Source organism: Nelumbo lutea, chromosome 3 (assembly GCF_056320005.1).
Source record: "Nelumbo lutea isolate HS-2025 chromosome 3, American lotus-T2T, whole genome shotgun sequence".
In the NCBI taxonomy this organism is placed as follows: domain Eukaryota; kingdom Viridiplantae; phylum Streptophyta; class Magnoliopsida; order Proteales; family Nelumbonaceae; genus Nelumbo; species Nelumbo lutea.
The window spans coordinates 93,906,029-93,925,731 of record NC_142686.1 but is presented as its reverse complement, the minus strand read 5'-3'; the positions used below and the strand labels follow the sequence as shown (position 1 = coordinate 93,925,731).

The following is a 19,703-nucleotide window of genomic DNA, read 5'->3' as shown; positions in this document are numbered from 1 at the left end:
ATATCTTTGTGGCATGCACAATATTATGATTTCTAGAGCTATGCGGTTTCCTACTGACTATCTCAATGGTCTATTCCCCTTCTTTCTCTTCAGTGTTGCTCCTTCAGCCCAAGTCAACACCCAACCTTACAATCCTCACCTCTTCAAAATGCAAAACATTCTCGGCGAAGTTGTCAACCTGAACACCGGTGGCTTTCCTAACACCTGAGGCTTCCTTGCCTACAATCTCATCTTTACTCGCAACCTTAACACCGCCACTGCCACTCCTTTTTCCATCCTTCTCCCCCCTTTCCAGCTTCTCTGAACCAACTGCACCATCCTTGTCCAAAGTCAAAAACCCTGATCTTTCACTGCCACAACGAGCTGTAGCTGAAACACCAGGCTCGGAGGAGGCGTGCTATCACCAAAGAAGGTGTGCAATTGTCAAAACTCTCTTCTGGATCGCCAGCAACCCTCTTCTTGCCACTTTTATCAAACTTTGTGATCACCCATATCCATCTTTCACCCTTTCTATCTCTAAACTCCGTCAAGGTGCTCCTACATACAGTTCTGCTTTTTAAACTTGGTCTGTTGAGCCCTAGAAGCACTCCTCTACTAGATTTCTTAGCTTTGCTTTCCTGTCTTCCACTGTGCCCATAGCCGTTGAGATCTTGAGCTCCATTCGAAAGTCTTTTTGGATGAGCCGAACACTTCAGCCGTTCATGCTGACCAGAGGTAGAAGATGATCTCTCTACTTGAGTCACGTGATGATCTAAGAAGTCACCTGACCATCTTGCAAGAAGGCCCCTTGGTTGAAAGTGATTGAGGGCAGAACCTTTTTAAGCCTCAAAGAGAAAACCTTGGCAATGATCTTATAGATGCTGGTTACAAAACTGATGGGTCTAAAATCCTTTGGGTGACAGTCTCCATCTTTTTGGGAATCAATGCTAAAAATGTTGCACTCACCCCTAAGTTAATAACACTCCTACCAAAGAATTCGATGAAAACATCAAAGAGGTCCATTTTTTACAATCTTCCTAACAATCCTGGTAAAAAAGACATGGTAAAACTATCAAGTCCTGGTGCCTTGGGTCTATTCATAGAAAAAACAGCCTCCTTAATCTCTTCCGACCCAACTTTTTTCTATGTGATCCCTGAACTCCTAACTCAAGCATGGCCAATCCAACCCTTACACACTTAGACTCCCAATTAAAAGCCATCTAAAAATAGACTTGAAATGGTCCACAAAGGCCTTCAGCATCTCCTCCTGTTGATTAATCACAACTTCAATATCCAATCTTGAGATAAAGTTCTTCCTTCTATCATTGGCCACAACATAAAAAACCTAGTATTCCCATATAATCTCTTAAAACATGAATCAGTAATCATTTCTCAAAATAAATACCACTTTACATATTTTACAAGTGTTAATGCTATATAGTACATGTAGAAGTACCGATGCATTATCCAGTATTGTATTCCAACACTCATAAAATAGGCATGCACATGTATCCAGGTATCATAGGATGCAAAGCCTAACAAGGGAATAGAAAATATCAGGTGTATGATACCAAGAAACAAGTTCCAATCATGACAAGTTACTAAAACAGAAACCCCAGCATTTTACAAGTTTTAAAAATAACTAATTGAAACCGACAAGTAGTAACAAGTAGAGAACATACCAGAAAGATAATAATAGAAGAAATGCTGCTAGAAAAAGAATGCTAGGAAAGGCTGCAATAGAAAAATATATATCATTGAGAGCTCTGGCAGCACATGCTGATCTATATATTGACCTAACTATAGCAGGTTGTAGATGATTTCAAGCGTCAACATATCAGAGCACAACAACATACCCATAAGTATAAACCCACAAGCATGTGACCAGCACAACCATCCCTTGCAAATAGCAACAAGGGTCGATATAAAGTAAACAAAGTAACCTGCCCAAGGTGAAACTAATTTAAGCAATCTCATAATTAAATTAAAGATGAAAAGGAAGTAGACAATGGATGTAAGATATCTATTAACCATCCAATCGTGGGTCGCAAGGAAGTATACTTTGTTAGACATCAGAAACTTAAAGTATCAAAATGATCACGAAAAGAAATAAGAAAAGATATGCATCACAGTTCACACAATATGATAAACCAATTAGACACAGAAGGATATATGAATTTTGGACTAAACTGAAAGAATTTAAAGATGAAAAATCAGAAATGAAAGATGAAAAACAAATGGCTAGACTATATGATAGTAATGATGAACAGAGATTTCAGCGGCCAGAGATTAGAAGAAAGACAAATAAAGAAAGAAGAGTTTCTGTAATAGAGAGAAAACAGAAAGCTTAAAAAAATAAGAAAAGATGGAGAATTACCAAGAGGAAGAGCTTCCACAATCAAAATTAACATTATTTAATACGTCAAATCAGACTCCTAGTTTTAATTACAATAATTCTATTTATATACTCAAATTATAAGGTCAGATCAACTTCTTTAGAATCCAAACACAATTTGAGAACTGCTAAACAAGAAATTCTAATTGGAATAGGTCTAAGACTACCCTGTATATAACCCATACAAACATTCATATAGTAACTCCTAATTCCTACTACAACTCCAAAATCAAGATAAAAAATACCATCAGTTTTTCAATGTTATCAATCACCAATTCAATGGAACTACTCATTCTAGATTCATGTTGCCAGCCTCGTTTATGTGGGAAAGGTATAGATGAACATCACATCCACACATCCGCAGATGCACATTTTTACAAATGTAAGGTCATTACCCAAAGTTGGTCCCAACTGTCTATGGTATTGGGAGTGGTGGACTGTGTTAGCATAGGGGTATTTCTGTCTTTATACCTTGATTAATGTTGCTGATCTGTAATGTTGTGTTGGAACACGTGCTCTTAAGTAAGGGCACATAGGTCTTTTCAGTTATGCTTTAATAATAATATAAATACTTACTGGCCGACTGGGAGAAGTCAAGTTGACTCTTTCAGTTCAAACCAGAATTCTCTCCTCTCTTTCTCTCTCTCTCTCTCTCTCTCTCTCTCTCTCTCTCTCTCTCTCTCTCTCTCTCTCTCTCTCTCTATCACCTTTTCTTCTTCTACATAACTGAACTCAGTCAGGCCGAACTCTAAGGCAGACCTGAATTCTATCATGGTATCAGAGCTTCTTGAATCTGCCTAGATTTTTGCTTGCCTAAGGTTCATTCTCTGCGCACCCTATCTAGGGTTTTCCTTTTTTTTTCCGTGTTCGATTGGAGATAAGGGAAAGGGCTGAAAAGGAGTGATCGCCCTCTTCCCTTGGAGGTCTCTATGCCTCTAGTCAGGTCGTATGTGGTCGGTTGCTGTGATTTCTGAGATCGCCCTCTCCTAGTAGAGGAAGAATAGAGGGCCAAACTGTGTGGGCAGTGGCTGTTGTGTGTGCAGCGACTGTTGTGTGTAGACTGCTTTCCTGCTCGTATGGGTGTTACTTCAGCAATAAGGTAAGAGATTTCAGTGCATGATATCTGTTATGGATTAAATAGGAGGTGTGTTTCAGACCATATGCTAGGGTTTCGGCCAGTAAGTGCTAGGGTTTATGCTGGTTTCTTTGTGCATTTTGAAGGAAGAGATATGATCATATAGTGGTGAGATTTCAGGTAGTTGTAGGAGTAGGGTTTGTGGTGTGAGCACACTTTTCAGCAACAAGTGCTGAAATCAGTGTGACAGGTGTGATCTAAGGTTTGTGGTGTAAAGAGCACACATTCCAGCAACAATAAGCGCTGCAATCAGTGTGACAGGTGTGACCCAGTGGTGTTAGTGTGCAAATCTCAGTGATAATAGAATTCAGCAAGTGTGTAGAATCGGTGATAACATAATGGGAGACAATAATGATTATAAACCTAGTGTGATGGTGCCTACAGACTACCTAAATGTTCAGATGACCTCCATTAAATTAAATGGAGAGAATTATGTGCCTTGGCCTAAATCAGTTGAAGTCTTTCTGAAGGCAAAGAAGAAGGTAAAACACATTAGAGAGGAGAAACCCTCCTCTGACTCTCACGAGTATGAAGACTGGGAGCAAGAGGATGCTCAGATCATCACATGGTTGTGGAACAGTATGGAACACAGGATTAGTGTGAACTTCATGTTCCTTGATACTGCCAAAGATGTGTGGGACCATGCGAAGAAATTGTATTCGGGATGGGACAATACAACTAGAGTTTATCAGCTTTATCAAGAGTACTTTAACCTGCAACAGGGCAATCAGAGTCTTAAGGAGTACTATGCCAACATGAGGAACACACGTAATGAGTTGAATGTCTATCATCCTCTCATTTCTGATGTCAAGATTCAGCAACAACAGAGAGAGCAGCTTGATGTGACTAGATTTTTTGTGGGACTAAAATCTGAATATGAACCAATACGGGCTCAGATATTAGGGGGATCAGCTCTTCCGTCCCTAGAAGAGGTATTTGCTCAACTCCGGAGGATTTCTATCAGATCTACTGAGAACTCTAACATCTCAGATAGATCTGCATATGGCCGAAGTGGCAATGGTGGGTCTACTCATAATCGTGGTGGTGGTTGTACTGGGAGCAGAGATTCAGGGGGAGCCCGTGGTAGAGGACGTAGCTCAGGCCCGAGGAAGTACACTCATTGTGGTATGGATGGACATACCATCAACTATTGTTATGATCTACATGGTCCTCCCTCAACCTGGGCCAATCATGCCACGACCGGTGACTCAAGTTCCAGCTTTAGACAGGAGAATCATTCATCTGACCAGATGCCTCCTACATCCACAGATGATCCCATGAAGGAGATGGTGAGTGTTCCCCATGATGAATATGAGAGGTTTATCCGATCACAACAGAACACGACGACTTTTGCTCACTCAGGTATGGCTTGTCTGGCATCTACACCCAATCCCTGGACCATTGACTCTGGATCCTCCGATCACATGACAGGAACTCCAGGTGTGTTTTCCTCCTTATCTCATTGCTCAACATCACAATCTCACCCTTGCTAATGGTTCCACATCCTCAATTTGTGGTGTTGGTAATGTTGACCTAGATCCTGTATCCCTCTCATCAGTTCTATGTTCCTAAATTTCCTTTTAACCTTATGTCTGTTAATAAGCTGACCAAATCACTTAACTGCTCCATTACCTTTTATTCTTCTTTGTGTTTTTCAGGATCTCAAGACGAGGATGAAGATTAGTGGAGGGGATGAAGCAGGTGGACAGTATTATCTTGACGGTGGTGGTGGTAGAACTTCAACAGCTCTCCAGTCATCTCTTTCTCCGTCGCTAAAAGTCTTGAAGTCCTTGGTTCCGTCCTTGAGTCAGCTTTTTGTTTTGGATTGTGAGTCGTGTCAGTTTGGGAAACACCATCGTGTTCCCTTTAGTTCTAGGGTTGATAACTGTGTGTCAAGTCCTTTTTCTTTAGTTCATTCAGATGTTTGGGGTCCTTATAAAGTGATGTCATATAATGGATACAGATATTTTGTCATTTTTGTGGATGATTTTTCAAGGATGACATGGCTCTATTTAATGAAGAAAGAATTGAATTGTTTACCATTTTTCAAAAATTTTATGCTGAGATTCGTAACCAATTTGGTACCCACATCAAAGTTTTTCGTTCTGATAATGGTCGCGAATATTTATCCTCATCATTTTAGGAATACCTGGACCAACACGGCATTATACATCAGACCTCGTGTACCTACACCCCACAACAAAACGGGGTGGCTGAGAGAAAGAATCGACATCTCCTTGAAACAGCAAGATCCCTAATGCATCACACGCATGTTCCCAAACCTTTTTGGAGTGATGCAGTGCTTACCTCTTGTTTTCTGATTAATCGGATGCCCACGTTCATCCTTGATGGTCATAATCTGAGTCCTGGGAACGACAAGTTTGATGCCCGTTCTCTCAAGTGCATCTTAATTGGCTATTCTCGGACCCAGAAAGGGTATAGGTGTTACCATCCTGGTTCTCGACGGTCCTTTGTGTATGCTGATGTCAGTTTCTTTGAGTCTACTCTGTTCTTTTTGGGGTCTGGTGATGCTTCTTCTTCCTCATCACCTCCTCTTCTTCCACTTCCCGAGAAAGCCGCACTTAGCATCTGAGATTGATCTACCCATTGCTTTGCGGAAAGGTAAACGTACTTGCACCCTTCATCCCATTTCTAATTATGTTTCTCTTACTCACCTTTCCGCTTCCCATTGCCAGTTTGTTACCTTGTTATCATCAGTTATTGTTCCTAAAGATGTCCAAGAAGCCCTTGCCTCTCCAGGGTGGTGTCGTGCCATGGAAGAAGAACTCTCAGCCCTTCATCATAATCATACTTGGGACCTCACTGCTCTTCCTCCTGGGAAGCAAACTGTTGGTTGTAAATGGGTTTATACGGTTAAGTATCTGCCTGATGGTAGTGTTGAACGCCTGAAAGCGCGATTAATTGCAAAAGGGTACTCCCAAACCTATGGTATTGACTACACAGAGATCTTCTCACCGGTTGCTAAGATAGGGTCAATTCGTGTTGTGATCTCTCTTGCAGCCATGTATGAGTGGCCACTATATCAGCTTGATATCAAGAATGCCTTTTTGCATGGTGACTTACTCGAGGAGGTCTACAAGGAGCAACCTCCAGGGTTTGTTGCTCAGGGGGAGGATGGTGAGGTGTGCAGACTAAGGAAGGCTATGTATGGGCTTAAACAGTCTCCTCGAGCATGGTTTGGTAGATTCAATGACGTGGTAAAGAAGTTTGGTATGAAACAGTGCAAAGTTGACCATTCTGTATTTAGTCATGACTCTCCGGGAGGAAAAATACTATTGGTGGTGTATGTAGATAATATTGTTATTACTGGGAATGATAACATTGGTATTGACAAGCTGAAGACTTATCTACAGGATCACTTTCAAACAAAGGATCTGGGTAAAATGAAATACTTCTTAGGGATAGAGGTAGCAAGATCCAAGTATGGGATTAACCTGTGCCAGAGGAAGTACGTGCTTGATTTGCTGGAAGAAACAGGCCTGTTGGGTGCCAAACCAGTTGAAACACTCATTGACACAAATACCAAGCTAAGCAGTGATTTGGGTGAAGTGTTTGAAGACCCTGGCAGATACCGACGACTTGTGGGCAAACTGAACTACCTAATCATTACCAGACCAAACATCTCATTTGCAGTTAGTGTGGTAAGCCAGCTCATGCAAAAACCTCTGATTCCTCATTGGAATGCAGTTCTGAGAATTGTGAAGTATCTAAAAGGGGCTCCGGGTCGCGGTCTGATATACAAGAGTGGAGGAAAACTTGAAATAGAAGGGTACTCTAATGCTAATTGGGCCAGTTCTATGTCTGATAGGTGGTCTACTACAGGCTATTGCACATTTCTGGGAAGTAACCTGGTGACATGGAAAAGTAAGAAGCAGACGGTTGTGGCAAGAAGCAGTGCAGAAGCAAAATATAGGGCTATAGCGCACACCGCTTGTGAATTAGTGTGGCTAAGGAACCTTCTACAGGAAATAGGGTACAACATTAACACTCCAATGAAGCTCTATTGTGATAATCAGGCTGAAGTTTGAAGTTGACTGTCACTTTGTGAGGGAGAAGGTGCTGAATGGAGAGCTAGACACTACACATGTTAATACAAGAAATCAGTGGGCTGACTTATTTACAAAAGGCTTGAGTCGGGGAAGAGTGGACTACATATGTAACAAGCTAGGAGTATGTGATATATACTCACCAGCTTAAGGGGGAGTGTTAGCATAGGGGTATTTTTGTCTTTATACCTTGATTAATGTTGTTGATCTGTAATGTTGTGTTGGAACAAGTGCTCTTAACTTAAGTAAGGGCACATAGGTCTTTTCAGTTATGTTTTAATAATAATATAAATACTTACCGGCCGATTGGGAGAAGTCAAGTTGACTCTTTCAGTTCGAACCAGAATTCTCTCTTCTCTCTCTCTCTCTCTGTCTATCTATCTATCTATCTATCTATCTATCACCTTTTCTTCTTCTACATAACTGAACTCAGTCAGGCCGAACTCTAAGGCAGACCTGAATTCTATCAGACTGGATACAAAGATTTTACAAATGTAAGGTCACATCCACACAAAGTAGCTGCTCTCAAACTCAAACCCATGTTCTCACACTTGTCATCCTGAGATTTTACCATTACAGCAAGCAATGGCCCTTACATATTTTTACAAAATAGTGAGGATAATTCCACATGGACTGTATAACATCTTTACTGGTGGAAATATCATGCTTCGGAAGAGCATGAGAACTCTCTAATGCTTGAGAAAGAAATTCCAAAATGGCATTTGACATATACCACTTCTAATATTGGTTGATATGCACAGTATAGTACTAAGTTTTAAATGGTCCATTAGAAGACATAGCTCTTGATAGTGTAATGATGGAACAAGTTCATGTAGCTTAACCCAAATAGTTGGGATATGGCTTTAGCTGTGTGGTTTAGTTGAGTATTAGGTCAGATGATGAACCTTATATCATGAGTACCATGGAGGAACAATGAATATAACTTTGACACATACTTCAGCAATCAAGAGAAACAGTTGACCTTTTCCTGCTATGAGATATTCAGCATTACTTATCTTCAGATGGAGATGATCAGATGATAGAACATCTATCTATATAAGGAAAACATCCATGATCCACCCTTAGCCAGATACCTGAAATGTTACTCAGTTGGGCTGTTTGGGTGATTGTAATAACCCATTCTTTGCAATGTTTGGGGTTTTTCTGTTCTTGAAATTAACAAAAGTTATCATTCATTGATGCTAATGAATATATATATATATATATATATATATATATATATATATATATATATATATATATATATATATATTACCAAGTCCTAAGAATGTGATTGCAGAAAACAATGCATATCTTTATCTTCTTTTTGCATCGGAACACACAAGCCACACAAGCCCTATTTACCTGAACAGGGAAATTTCACAGATAATCTACAAAAGGTTAATAGCTCCAAAATGGAGCACTTAAAGTCCATAAGAACCTATTATAATGATATAACTAGAATGACATATTCATATTCGAGTTTGAGCAAATAATGCTTAAACAATGGCCAAGTTTAAGTTCAATAGACCCCACACCAAAAGCTCCTTTAAAGTTCGATAAGGATCTTACCTAGGTTGGCAGAGCCAATCATGAGATGGAATACCTGCAATTTAACATTACTTGCATCAAACACCGCATCTTTTGGATTAAATGATATAAAATGAAGAATCAAGAAGAATCATTATAGCACTTACAACTAAAATCAAATGGAGATATATATTTATGCTTATATGTTGATCTCTCTATTCAACAGGTAATCGCCCCATACCAAGGCCTGTCTGCAAGCACCCTCGCTGACTAATTACAGATCTAAAAGGGAAGCCCAGTGCACAAGGCTCCCGCCAATGCAGGGTCTGGGGAGGGACAGATGTACACAGTCTTAACCCTGCACATACAGAGAGGCTGTTTCCAAGATTTGAACCCTGGTCACCCAGGTCACCAAGGCCTGCTCAGAACATATCTGCACCCAAAACTGAGTACTGATGCCTTGCCCTTGGGCCGGATCCATTCAATTATAACCAAGTTGCAATGTTACAAAATTCCATGCATTGAGACATTGGGAATTGAGTGAGGAGAGGAGGAACATCGTTTCCTTGTCATGTACATTCTATTTTGGGAGTGCTTAGGTGCTATCTCTATTCTCTACCCTTGTACTACCTATTCTTTTTTCTCATAAATGAATAAATAATGCTTTATTTATTACCAATCAAAAAATCAAATAAAAAAAAATCTGTTTATGGCACTTGGAGTGGCTATAGAAGGATTTATGAAATTTATTGTGATAACAAAGTTGCAATTAATAGTGCTCATAATCCATATAGCATGAATGGAGTAAGCATGTGAAAGCAGTGTTTTAAAATGAGGAGGCATGGCTCAAAGCACTCGACTATCCTAAGGCATAAAGAATAAAGCAGAATAGAAAAATGTGGAAGCCTCCCAAGTATGGATTTTTTTTAATTAAAAGTAAATAAATATAGTAAATATCCCAAAAAATAGAAAACTAATAAATCATCCATAATTATAAAAGTACCATCAGCCATCAATACATTACTTGCAAAGTTGCAATCAAAATTTCTGAATTAGCAATTAACTTAAATTGCATAGAATTAACATAAAGAAGTCTGTCATCTCAAATTTAAATGAATGTAAAGCATTTTTTATAAGTAAAAATTCATTAAATTTTCATTAAATCAGTAAGGATAAGTAATTGTTACAAGCTTCATATAGGGAGGCACGAGGTGCACCCTCACTCTTAAAGAAAAAGCAGCACAAGAATTACAAATGAGCCCAATACAACTTAACCCTAATTACCCCTTGCTTAGCTAAGGAATCAGCCAACGCATTAGCTTCCCTCCCCACCCATTGTATAATCAAACTCATCTGTTGTGTTAACCATCTGAACTTCTTTATTTCATCTCGATAACACCATATCACTGAATGAATCTGGATCTTCTAGCCAGCCCACCACCACCTTGGAGTCACCTTAGTAGGAATCTGCTGAATTAAAAAAATATGAAAGATAGTAGTTTCTTGAAAAGAGAAGGAAGAGAGAAGGAGAAGAAGGGAAGAAGAGAAGTTGAAACGAAAAGAGAGCAATAATCTTGCCGCCCCCTTCACTTATTATTTATACTAAAATAAAAGAACAGTACAAAGACAACTATGTCCTTATAGGGCGGCAAAACATAAAACAGAATATATAACACTCAAAAAATATAATAAAATTTGGACTCACATAACTACTGTGGTCCCCACCTCCTATCTAACAACTAATGTAAAACATCTACTCAGAAAAACATCATAAAACTAATAAATCTTCAACACTCCCCCTCAAGTTGGGAGCAAATGTCACACATTCCCATCTTCCATAGATCATGTTCAAGTTTGTTCCTTGCCACCCTTTTAGTGAGAACATCAGCCAGCTACAACTCTGAAGAGACATAAGGCAAACAAACTTCTCTGATTGTTACCCTTTCTCTTATAAAGTGTCTATCAACTTCAATGTGTTTTGTCCTATCATGCTGAATTGGATTGTGGGCAATATTGGTTGCAGCCTGATTGTCACAGTATGACATCATAGGTTCCTCTACTTTCACCCCAATCTCACTCAAAAGAGATCTAACCCAAAGAAGTTCTGAGACACCATGAACCATAGATCTACACTTAGCCTCTACACTTGACCTTACCACAACCACTTGCTTCTTACTCTTCCAGGAGATCAAGTTTCCACCAACAAAGGTACACACTCCTGATGTAGACCTCCTGTCATCTAAGCATCTAGCCCAATCTGCATTTGTATATGATTCTAGCTTCAAATTCTTAGGATTTGAGAAAAGAATGCCTCTGCCAGGTTGCTTTTTCAGATATGCAAGTATTCTCTCAATAGCTTCCCAGTGCTGAACCCGAGGTGCATGCATGTACTAACTCACAACACTGACATCATAAGAAATATCTAGTCGTGTCATACACAAATACAGCAGCCAGCCCACCATTTTTTGATATCTCCCCACATCCTTTACCAATTCACCATCCACACCATTAATTATGTGATTTGGATCAATAGGAGTGTCTGCTGGTTTGGTCCCCAGCTTCCCAGTCTCTCGTAGTAGGTCAAGTACATACTTTCTCTGTGAAATGAAGATCCCATGCTTGGATCTTGTAACTTCAATCCCTAAGACGTATTTGAGCGCACCAAGATCTTTGATCTCAAATTCTTGCTGCAATGATTTTTTTAGATCATCAATCTCCTCCAGATCATTTCCTATCACCACTATATCATCCACATACACAATCAGAATTGACACCAGAGCATATTTCCTCTTCACAAAGAGGGTGTGATCCAGACTGTGTCTGTGTGTATCCAAAACAGATGAGTGCCCCTCTAAACCAATCAAACCAAGCCCTAGGTGACTGTTTTAGTCTATATAGAGATTTTCTGATTCTGCACACCTTTCCTTTACCAACATTTTCATAAAAGCCTTCTGGAATGTCCATATATACCTCCTCCTGTAAATTACAATTGAGGAAAGCATTTTTTACATCAAGCTGGAACAAGGGCCATGAACAGGTGGCTACTAGAGATAAAAGGATACGAACTGAACTCATCTTAGCTACTGGTGCAAAGGTTTCCAGATAATCAACACCATAGGTCTGAGTATACCCTTTTGCTACCAACCTTGCCTTGTACCTCTCTATCTTGCCATCGTGTCACGGGGATAATCATTGGGGCCCTGTGCGGCACTCGAAAGGGGCGGGTAAGCCTACACAACAAAGCAAACACACACAAAAAGGCAACAAGATGGAACACGAATTAGCAAAAGGCTATTTGTATTGCAATAATCAGTGGCAAGCACAAGCACACAGTGCAATGTCGAGGGGATCTCGGGCTTAACCTTTACACGCTTATGAGCTCACTCGACTACCTACCTCCCCTCAAAGAGTACGTTAAGCTTCTGGGGGAGTGACAATAAGAAACATCAAAAAGGTGAAAAAGCATACTACAATATTACAATAGTGCCATTGGCAATCCCCCATATAAAAGTACATGCATAGCCCACCCATGACACACTTGGACGCTGGAGTGGCGGATGTAGGCACGGTGGTTGGCACTTGATGGTGCGGCGAAGAGAACACTTGTTACAATCAGCCTTATAATTCACTGTGAATACCCCATCCACATCCGACTGTCTCCTTGTCTGGGGGGAGATCAACTATTTCCCAAGTTTGGTTTTTAACCAAAGCATCCATCTCATCTTGCATGGCTGTTTTCCACTCAGGTTTGGAGAGAGCCTCAATAACATTCCTGGGTATAGACATAGAATCTAGGGAAGAAAGAAAAACACAATAGGAGGGTGATAAGGCACCATAGGAAAGATGGTGTGAAATGCAGTGGGTTGTACACTTTCTCTTCCCCTTACGAAGTGCAATGGGAAGATTAATGTCAGTGGGATCAGCTGCAACAATGGTGTTAGGGACAAAAACATTATCATCAGAAAACATAATAGGCTCAGGCTCAAGAGGAATACCTGGAACTGTATCAGCCGAATCTGGAGTTTCAGAAAGACTAACAGAGAGTAGTGTGGGTTGAGGATGTGTGGAGTCAACCATCATCTGTCGGCGCTGATATTGCTATGGGGTTGCCTGTAGTGGCTTAGGTAATGAAAATGGAGGTGCAGGTGCTGGCTGAACTGATGTAGATGCTGCCTGAACTAATGGAGGCACCATAGAAACAGGAAGAGGAACAAATTGTGAGTTCTTCTCCCCAAAACTCTCCCCCTGAGGAGAACCACTCGAGAAGAAGAATGTGTATTCAAAAAAGGTAACATCCATAGTGATAAATCTGCTCCTCGACACTGGGTCATAATAGCAATACCCCTTTTGGTTCTGAGCATACCCAAGAAAAACACATTTCTTGGCCTTAGGATCCAATTTCTTGCGATGAGGGCCAAGAATGTGAACAAAAGAAACATAACTGAAAAACCCTCAGAGGTATATGAAATATCTCTTCATCTAGAAAAAGAAGGCTAAATGGCACCATAAACCCCAAAGTCCGTGAAGGAACATGGTTAATCAAATGCACGGCTATAAGAATTGTATTTCCCCAAAACTGCACAAGAACTGAAGCACACACCATAAGACTCCTTGCCACCTCCACAATGTGTCGGTTTTTCCTCTCAGCAACTCCATTCTGTTGCGGTGTATATGCACAACTGCTCTGATCAACTACACCATGTTCTAAGAGATACGTGGTCATGTCCTTCTCAAAATACTCTGGCATTATCTGATCTAAAAGCCTTAGTTCTCACTTCAAATTGTGTGAGAACCATCTAGTGGATTTTTCGTACTAATTTAGGAACCGCATCACGTGATCTCATCAAATATTATCCAAGAATATTGTGTATAGTCATCCACAAACAAGAGAAAGTAACGGAATCCTCCCATGGAAGGGATTTGATATGGCCCCCATACATCAATGTGAACAATATTAAAAGCCGAAGTACTTCTTTTATTACTTGGTTCAAAAGACTGTCTACAATGCTTTCCTAACTGACAACTCTCACACTCCAAAGTAGATAATTGAACAGGCTCAAACAACTTTGGGAAAAGACATTTCAAAGAACTAAAAGAAAGATGTCTCAAGCGATTGGGCCAAAGCATAATTTGGTTCACCGACTCTGACCCACTACTACAGCTGCTGCTAACATGATGGACCTGTCTCGGAATATCATCCAGAAGGTAGACTCCATTCAGCTCACAACCACTCCCAATCATCTTCTTTGACTCCAAATCCTACAAAACACAATTACCAGGAAGAAAGGTCACAGAACAATTCAAATTTTTTGTCAAAGAACTAACAGACAGTAGGTTAGTATGAAGTCTAGGGACATGTAAAACAGAAGCCAGAGTTATATCATTGGTCACTCTAATTGTCCCCTACCCAGCAATGGGCATATGTGAACCATCTGCTGTAGAGACTCTGTCTCTACTAGAGCACAATTCATAGGAACTGAAAATGGTAGGGGCATTAGTCATATGCTCAGATGCTCTTGAGTATATAATCCAGGGAGGTCCCTCCTTACCTGAAGTGGATGCAAGATTTGCAGTTGCATATGAACTACCTGTATGTGCAAAGGAAGTGGTGTAGTTGGCTCCTACATTTTGTTGTCCATCTGGAACGCTAGAGCTGGGTGAATCTTTCTTACTCATAAGCTATCCAAACCTCTCCAATTCTGTTCTCACTACTGCTACTGCAATGGATTCTTAATCAATTTGGAAGAGAGGGGCTGAAGAGTCTCCTATAGTGGCTCCATTTGCATTTCCCTTATTGTTTCTTATCCGAGCAGGCATAAGATTTGGATGAAGCTTCCAACAAGTGTCCCTAGTATGCTTAGGCTTCTTGCAATAATCACACACCAAGTCCTTCTTATCTTCCCTTCTAGTCTCACTACTCCCCCTGTCTCCATTCGGCTTAGGTTTTGTTGTACCAACCATAGCCAACTGGTCAATCCCAGGCTGTCTCAGCATTACATTCCTCCTACTCTCCTCTCCAGAGACAAAAGCATAGGCCTGAGACAGTGTGACACCCTCCCTAGAAAGAATATGCTGCCTAGCAATGTCACATTCAAGGTTCAGCCCTGCCAAGAAATCAAAAACCCTATTCCTCTCAACCAGTTTGTGATAAGTTGCTGCATCATTTACACTTTCCCATACCACAGTTTCTAAGTGATCTATTTCCTACCATAGGGTTTTCAACATGGAGAAATGCACAGCAAGAGGTTTTTCTCCCTGTTTCATACTTATCACCTGATTTCTTAACTAATAGGCTCTGGCTTCATTTTGCTTCTAAGAATAGGTTTCAGTCACTCCATCCCAAATCTCCTTAGTAGTATTAGCCCATAAGAAATTTTTTGCAATATGAGGTAACATAGAATTACACAGCTAGGACATTACCATGTAATTCTCCTGCACCCATCGAGAAGAGTCTGTATCAGGTTTCTTCTCCCCAATGAGATACCCTAATTTTCCACGGGCACCAATAGCCATCTTAGCTAATTGTGCCCACTCCAAATAATTTGTACCATCAAGTTTACTGTAGTAATGATCCCGGCCCAAAAATATCACTACTACCTCCAACACCCAGTCCCATAGTACCGGTAGATTTCATCTCGGTATTCCAACTCTCCATCTTACTTCAAATAGTTCAACAGTAAGAAAAAAAGATTGGAGACCAAAAAATAATTTAATATTACACACACAGAAACCAACCCTTCCGGAAGAAAAAAACCCTAGCTGGAGGGAAATCTCTCTCCTCTCCACGCCTCCCAATAGAGAGAAAAGTGAATCAATCACTCCGAGAGGCCTAGAAAATTTCAGAAACCAAACCACCCTCTTCCGAAAATCAAAAGAAAACTAACAATACCTAGGCGCCCAAGACCAGATCAAAAACAAAGAGTCCAACTTTTCTAGGACTCTTCCCCGTACTCCAATTCTTCCTAATTTTGGTGCCGAACAATAGATCACCTTCCTGATGTCTAGATCCCACCAAAAACTCCAAGAACTAGGCAATCTATAGCAGAACGATCAGCCCTTAACTACTTCATGCAGTCGGTTGATCTAAGGCCGCATAAGAATGCTTCAAGAAACCCTAGCCGATGCTCTGATACCAAGTAGGAATCTACTGAATTAAAAAAATATAAAAGAAAGTAGTTTCTTGAAGAAAGAAGGAAGAGAGAAGGAAAAGAAGAGAAGAGAAGTTGAAAAGAAAAGAGAGCAATAATCTGGCCACCCCCTTCACTTATTATTTATATTAAAATAATAGAACAGTACAAAGACAACTATGCCCTTACAGTGCGGAAAAACATAAAACAGCATATATAACACTCAAAAAACATAATAAAATTTGGATTCACATAACTACTGTGGTCCCCACCTCCTATCTAACAACTAACATAAAACATCTACTCAGAAAAACATCATAAAACTAATTAATCTTCAACACCCTTCAATCACCAGGTTCTCCAAGTTCATCTCTTTTGCAATTTGAACACCTTGTAGGACTGAATACAGTTCAGCCTTTACAGAGTCTCCATTCCCCACAGGTCCTGAATAAAGTGCTACCATATTCCCTTCCTTATCTCTTGTGACTCCTCCAATTTCAGAAGGACCTAGGTTGCCTTGACAACTCCCATCAAAATTTAATTTCAAAAACATTCAAAGGGAGGTACCCGTATCAACTTTGTTAAAGGAGAACCGTCTAAACAAATCCAAAGTTGGTAGACAATGTACAACCATGGTCATTACGCAATCCATAATTTGTTGTTTGATTCTCTCCTTCTCTTGAAAGATCCTAACATTTCTTTCTTCCTATAAGGTCCAAATCACTGCTGTTCTGGGGCATCTCTACATTATTCTTCCCCCTCTCTTCGGCCACACAAAGGTAGATGGATCAAACAACATCTTAATCTCCATTGGCATGTTCCACCTACACTAAAACAAAGAAAAGAACCAATCCCAAATATCTGTAGCAAAAGAACAGGAAATTAGTAAGTGGTAACAAAATTCACCATCAAATTTACAAGTAGTGCACCAGTTCAGGGAAATACACAAAAAAAGGCCTCTTCTTTTGCAAGTAATCCAGAGTGTTAACTTTCCCATAAACTACTTCCCAACAAAAAGCCTTAATTTTAGGGGGAATTGGTTACACCAAACCTCCTTAACAAAAAAGGAATGGGGGATAGGGGGCTAACAAAGAGCATTAGAAAAAGAGGCATAGAAAAAAGAAACCTTTAGAACTTAAGTACCAAACCCTTCTATCCAATTTAGAAGACTCTAAGCAAACTCCTTGAAGAAGAAAAAAAAGCTCTGACAAGCATGTGACTTCTTCATCCTTCAATCCCCTTCGAAACCCAAAATCCCAATTATGACCCAAAGGCAAAATAGGAGGGGTTAAAATTTTTGAGATACTCTCATTTTTGTACAAGGAAATGGAATACAAACTTACAAAGAAGGAAACAAGTCCTTTAGAGGCCGATCACCAAACCAAATGTCTTCCCAAAATCGAATTAAATTCCCTAAACAAACAACTAACACCATACCTGATAAACCTAAGGAAATGAGGAATAATGCTATGGATTGCTTTCCAAGGTGCTACCAAAAGTAGCTTGACATGATACACCATCATCCCATCCACTCTCCAACCTCCCATGAATATTGTCCACCACCTTGTGCCACAAGTTTTCCCCCTCTAATGGCCATCTCCATAACCACTTCCCTAAGAGAGCCATATTCTTATTTCTCACACAATCTCCCAATTAATTAAGTGATGTTTTTTAGCCACTCCCAGCTCCCAAAGGTAATCCCTCATGACTTTTTCTAATTTCTTCTCATCCCTTGGTAGAATCCTAAACATTGAGAAGTAGATTGGTAGGTTAGCCAAAGTTGATCATATAAGGGTGATCCTACCTCCCAATGATATATAATTCCTCTTCCAAGCAATTAATCCCCTTTCACATCTTTCTATAATTGGGTTCCAAAATCTACTTTCCTTAAGGCTCACACCTAGGGGATGACCTAAGTAGATCAAAGGCCAAGGGGCGATAAGACACTCTATGCAACCCCCTACCAAATTTAAGGCATTGTTCTCCATGTTAATCCTTGCTATGCAACTCTTCTCTAAGTTGATTTTCAAATTTGACATCCTTTCAAACTTCTTGATCAATTCTTTAATCTCACCACCCTCTTAGTATCTCCTATATTGTCTGCAAATTGGAGGTGAGTAATTGGAACATTGTTTCTGCCCACTCTCCAACCCCTAAAATCATATTCCCGATCAGCCTTAGAGAGGAGTCTATTATACACATCCGCCACTAAAATAAAAAAGAAAGGGCGAGAGAGGATCACCTTTTTATAGTCCTCTACAAGCTGGGAAGAAGTCTTTCACCAATCCATTAACAAGGATAGAAAAATGACAAGACTAAATACAACCAAACACCCAATTGGAACTCCCCAAACCCTTGTTGTCACATCACCTCTAATAAGAATTTTTGGTCCACCAAGTCATATGCCTTTTCTAGGTCCAATTTGCAAACAAAACCTTCCTTCCTAGATCTCTTCATTTCCTCTACACATTCATTGGCTATTAGGATTTGGCCAATTATTTGTTCCCTTGAACAAACGCTCCTTGAAACTAACTGATGAGGAAGGGAAGTACTACTTTAATCCTCAAAGACAAAACCTTAGCAATTAGTTTTTAGATACTAGTCACTAAAGTAAAGGGTCAGAAATCCTTGGGTTAGTTGGCATCAAGTTCTTTTTTTTAATTAAAGCCAGGAAAGTTGCATTAACTCTAGGGCTAACAATATGTGTATTCGAGAATTCTTTAAAGACTTCAAATAACTCATCTTTCAACACTTCCCAACAATCCTAATAGAAAACCATTGTAAAGCCATCAGGACTTTATGTTTTAGATCTGTCCATAAAAAATAAAAATAAAAGAAAACCTGCTCTTTTTATTTCTTCTTCACAATCCTTTCTAGCCACCTCGATACCTCCTCTTCTAGTAAAGGCCATTCTAATCTTTCTAAATTCATTTTTTCACCCCCAAAGGTCTTCTGTAAAAGGATTTGAAAAGGTCCACAAAATCTGAGCTATCTCATTCTGATTAGACATCACTTCCCCATTTACTTCCAACCTAGCCACAAAGTTCATACGCTTTCTACCATTGGCCATCACATGAAAGACTTTTGCATTGCCATCCCCTTCCTTGATCCATTTATGTCTTGATTCTTGTCTCTAGCGGATTTCCTCCCTATTAATGACTTCCTCTAGTTCCTTTTTCAACTTCCATCTGAACTCCCTTTCTTCTACATTAAGGTTTCTCTCCATTTCCACTTCATCCAATTCTTCAATTTGAGGTATTCTTCCATTATGTTCCCTATTCCACTTCTTTATTTTAGATCTCAATATTTGCAATTTTTTTGTGGAACTTTATTCCCTCCCATCTTACCCCCCCCCCCAAAGTCCTCCTTCCACCATTCCTCCACCTTGCGAACAAAATCCAGATGTATCAACCACATATTTTTTAATCTAAAGGGCATAAGACCATGCAAAAAATTTTTTGAACCTAATC

The 19,703-nt window shown here is 39.9% G+C and overlaps 1 protein-coding gene across 4 annotated transcripts in view; it reads right to left on the bottom strand.

Annotated features, from left to right (window-relative positions):
* Window positions 1–19,703, bottom strand: part of CAND3 (tobamovirus multiplication protein) — a 75,001-nt gene that overhangs the window by 29,875 nt on the left and 25,423 nt on the right. For all 4 annotated transcript variants that reach the window (XM_088974436.1, XM_088974437.1, XM_088974439.1 and 1 more), the window contains 3 exons: window positions 9,149–9,182; window positions 1,836–1,922; window positions 1,662–1,713 (listed from right to left, as the gene is read on the bottom strand). In XM_088974436.1, the coding sequence (XP_088830562.1) occupies window positions 1,662–1,713; window positions 1,836–1,922; window positions 9,149–9,182 (173 nt within the window). The remainder of the gene's footprint in view (window positions 1–1,661; window positions 1,714–1,835; window positions 1,923–9,148; window positions 9,183–19,703) is intronic.